This window comes from Halyomorpha halys, unplaced genomic scaffold (assembly GCF_000696795.3).
Source record: "Halyomorpha halys isolate HHAL.00 unplaced genomic scaffold, Hhal_1.1 Scaffold62.1, whole genome shotgun sequence".
Taxonomy (NCBI): domain Eukaryota; kingdom Metazoa; phylum Arthropoda; class Insecta; order Hemiptera; family Pentatomidae; genus Halyomorpha; species Halyomorpha halys.
Genome location: NW_027116333.1, coordinates 916046 through 920199, shown reverse-complemented (window position 1 = coordinate 920199; position 4154 = coordinate 916046). Strand labels below are relative to the sequence as shown.

The 4154-nt window shown below is 30.4% G+C and overlaps 1 protein-coding gene across 2 annotated transcripts in view; it reads left to right on the top strand.

Moving 5' to 3' along the window:
- Positions 1 to 1572: 1572 nt before the first annotated feature.
- Positions 1573 to 4154, top strand: part of LOC106692583 (uncharacterized) — a 14366-nt gene continuing 11784 nt past the window's right edge. The window contains exons 1-2 of one of the 2 annotated variants that reach the window (XM_014438623.2): positions 1581 to 1661; positions 1757 to 1890. In XM_014438623.2, the coding sequence (XP_014294109.1) occupies positions 1863 to 1890 (28 nt within the window). In that variant the 5' untranslated portion in view covers positions 1581 to 1661; positions 1757 to 1862. Of the gene's footprint in view, positions 1891 to 4154 lie in introns of both variants that reach the window. The other variant, XM_014438622.2, reaches the window with a different exon arrangement.

Below are 4154 nucleotides of genomic sequence, written 5' to 3'. Positions count from 1 at the left end.
TGTTTCTGAAAAAGGAAAGAATGAAGATTTAACGAAACCCTTTGGAACTTATTTATAATTAAAATACATTATAATTTTTTATTCAAGTCAAAAGTGGTTTAGAATTAAGAAGTGAATTATTAATTAAGTCATATCTCCCAAATATAATACTTTAATTCAATTAATTAATATTGAATTATTATAATTAATTGATTTTTTCAATTTAAAAAAATAAATAAATTAGAAAACTTTTTATCAGACAAAATATTAAACAATATATAAATATAATTTAAAAATTAATGAATTATATATTTTATATATACATTTTATTTCGGAGATTTTGAAAGAATACTGGATATTTTAATACGATTTGCTTAACATGTTAAAATACGACTAAAGAATATCGTGCATATTATTTCATTCTTGATCGATTTTTTTACGTTTATTTTAAAGATTGGAGAAGATGGTCGGGGGGTGCGGTCAGCAAAGAAACAACGTAAATAAACAAAAAATATTTATTATCAACTTTACACAATTTTGATCCTTTTTTTCTCTCAACTTTTATTTTTTATTTATCAATATTGAAGGTATGGACAAAGAAATCAGTGTGTAGTTTGAAGGAAATAATGTAATTGTTATATAAAAACAAGAAACTTTTTGTAGGTTGTATCCTTGAGAATGGCCTGAGGGCCGAAAGGTTGGAAAATTTAATAAAATAAAAGTTGAGAGAAAAAAGGATCAAAATTGTGTAAAGTTGATAATAAACTAAACTACTCTCAATCATATATAAAAAATATTTATTTATGCCGACGTTTCGACGTGATTTTCAGGTCTTCATCAAGGAGTTGTAGGCGGAGATTTCTGCTAAAACTAAAAAAAAAAACCTAAAAACTATTCTAGCATAATGTAGTCTACTTTCAAGGCATTTCAATTCATAAAATAATAAATACCAACCTCACAGTAACCAGTACCATTTAAGTACGCCATTTTTCTACTGAAAATAAATCATAAATCTTAAATTTATGACGTAAAAGGGGTAAAAGCTCATCAAATATGAAGAAATCGTTATGAAAAATTTTATTCGAACAAAAATTAACAAAATAGTTCGAAAAGTTAAATAATTTGAATTTCTAAAAATAGAAATTGCCTATAGATTCGGTTTTATTCTTCTATGATAGTAGTTTATAGACATTTTGGTTTACTATTCAAGGAATAAAATAATAAATAACTGCCTCACAACAACCAATAAATTTTAAAATTAATGGAATAACTCATTTCATTTTTATTTTTTATTTTGATCCCCAATTTAAAATATTTTTAAAATCTCTTAAGTTTGTTTCATATTTTTTTAGAAAAAATAAGTATTAATGTTTTAAATTGTTATAATTTGTATTAGAAAAACTTGTAATTATACCTACTAAATCCGATCCTGATTATATATTAATTAGAGTTTAGAACATTTGTTTGTTGTTATTGTTGCTATTAACTCGGATATTAATACCTCTTATATACATTAATATATAAAAACAAACAGTGAGTTTTCTTTCTCAAGGCTCAATATATAATCCTCTATTTTCTTGAATATTTTAAACAGTTGGTTCCTATGGCGGTTGAAGACAAGGTTTAGCTCTGAGAGCGGTGAGATTGCGTTGTTTGTTGATCACAATGAAAGGATATCATTTGTAATTATTTTTTTTAGTTTTAATAATTTAATCGATCATATTTCAGAACTAAATTCCCCTCTAAAATAAATATGAATTACAATTTTTCCATTCAGGCTAGCTTAGCTTTCAAACTTTCTTCCTCTATGCCCTGGTTTTTAATTTCACACAATCCTATGTGATCTCATTGCCCTTTATTTTAATTGTTTTAAGTTATCTGGTATGGCTAATTTACTCTTATCCAGCATTGGTACGTTTACTTGTTTACTTAATTTTTTTTTTGCTCAAATGTTATTTTGTGATGACTGTTCATATATTTAATTTTATCTTTAGAATTATTCAGTAATAACAAACTTGCCTTAGTAACACATTTACATTATTGTTGAAAGTGTCGTAGATACTATTTCTTTAAAAGATCACTCTTACTTTGATGTTATTATGAGGTTTAATTATCCTTTTTGAGCCTGAAGAAGACAATAAATTGTGATGTAACGATAATAATATACATTTTCTGCCATTGGATATTTTTTTGAGAACTAGTATCTAAAAAATCTGGTCCAACGCATCATACAACCTTCACTACCTGTAGCCTGCTTTGATTTGAAATTAATCCTCGCGAGTTTCAGAAAAGAAACTGTAGCAGAAAAAAAAAATAGAATTTTACAAAAATTTACTGTTTGTTTTAACTGTTCATTCAATGCTTAATTTTTATAGATTCAATATTGAAGCCTCGTATATATGATAAGTGACATTAAAAGTTATTTGTTTAGTAACTATGGTGACATGAAAAATGTATTAAGCTGCTCCACCCCTCCCCCTCCCCGAATCCATTGCGCATGTACTAATTAGTAATAACACTTTTAATAGTGCGTTCCTCGTCATTTTCCATCACATTCTCCGACTTTCTTTTCTCAATATTATTTTTCTTTTAATCTTCATCTTATCTAACAATAAACATTATTCTTATCTTCGGAAATGTGTTTTCAACCTGAAAAAAAAAACATTTTTGCTATTATTTCCATTACTTATTATCAAATTCAATTATAGTTTGCATTTGTCCATTTTTATATAAAAAGTAAGAATGTGAGATAGGCATAAACAAAATAAAAGGTCCTTTAGTGGAAGATTTTTAAAAATAATTCACATTGAAGCCGAGTTTAACTATTTAAATGAATTTATATATAATCTTTTACTTTTCTTGAGATCGGTTATCATTGTTTAAATAAAACAAATATTGTCTAATTTAAGTCTCAAAACAATCTTTATTTCTCTTCCTCCAAAGCCCAACGTTTAGGCCAATTCCTCAAGGACAATCTTAAATACAAATATTACGACCACATCAATTTTAAACAACTTTTTGCAGGCTATTCTGCCTAGTTCAATAATTTCAGTCAACATTACTCTACTTTGTCAATTCGTCAAATTAACATTGAAACTTTTAATCACAATTAATTTACACTATTATACTTTTCCACAACAATATTTGTAACATGTCAGGGTTTAGAAGTAGTAACCCACATCGCCAACCAGGCTGTTACTACGGTTCAAGGCGGTTGTCTTCGGCAGGCCTACAACTTGTAGATTACAAGAAAGAGGTTCTCCTAGTCTTTAGCAAGAAGCAAACTGAGTCCATCACTGTCACGATAGGCAGGCACGAAATTCATTCTCAGTGGCATCCTTATTGTCACGCCTTTGGTAAACTATAGAGACCCCAAAGAAAATAGCAGAAGGATTCTTGTTACTTTTATCCACTCGATTATGTTATATGCAGTTTCAATTAGGAAAGAAGCGATTGTTGCCAAAGCATACAGAAAACAGCTGGTTTCGGTTAAAGCAGATTTTCCTTAAGGACAGTAAGTGCTTTTCAAACTGTTTCCTATGAAGCGGTGTGGGTGATAGCCAGAATGCCGCCTGTTATACTTCTTGTTGAAGAAATAAGTAGGCATTATTGACGACGCTCCCGCGTTTCGATAGAGGAAGAGCAAAAAATAACCATCAATCTGTGGCAACAGCATCGGGAGTCTGCAGATTTCGGTAGGAGGACTTGCAGGTTGATACCCGATTTCGGCTTGTAGACATGGTGAGGAAGATTTTTATACAACCCAACTATCGAACGGACATACATGCTTTAGAGCATACCAACACCGATTTGAATTGGACAACACCGCACAATGCCCTGTATGTCAGCCTATCGAATAAACAGCGGAGCACGTGTTATTTGCTTGGTTTCGCTTTGCAGAAGAAAGAAGCGAATTGGAGAGAGTGTTTGGAGGAAGCATCACATCAGAAAACGTGTTAAGCCATATAATGCGCTCAGAACAGCAATAGGACAGAGTAAAGAAATTCACCAAAGTCGTCTTTAAGAGGTTGAGAGCGGAAGAAAGAGCAAGAAGGTGCGACTAGCATGTAAACATGAAAATCATGCAAAAAGAATAGAGAGGCGGCACTCAGCCATTTCCCTCCATGAAGTAAAGTCTAACGGCGTTCCCGTGGAGAGGAATGAACAGGTGTAGG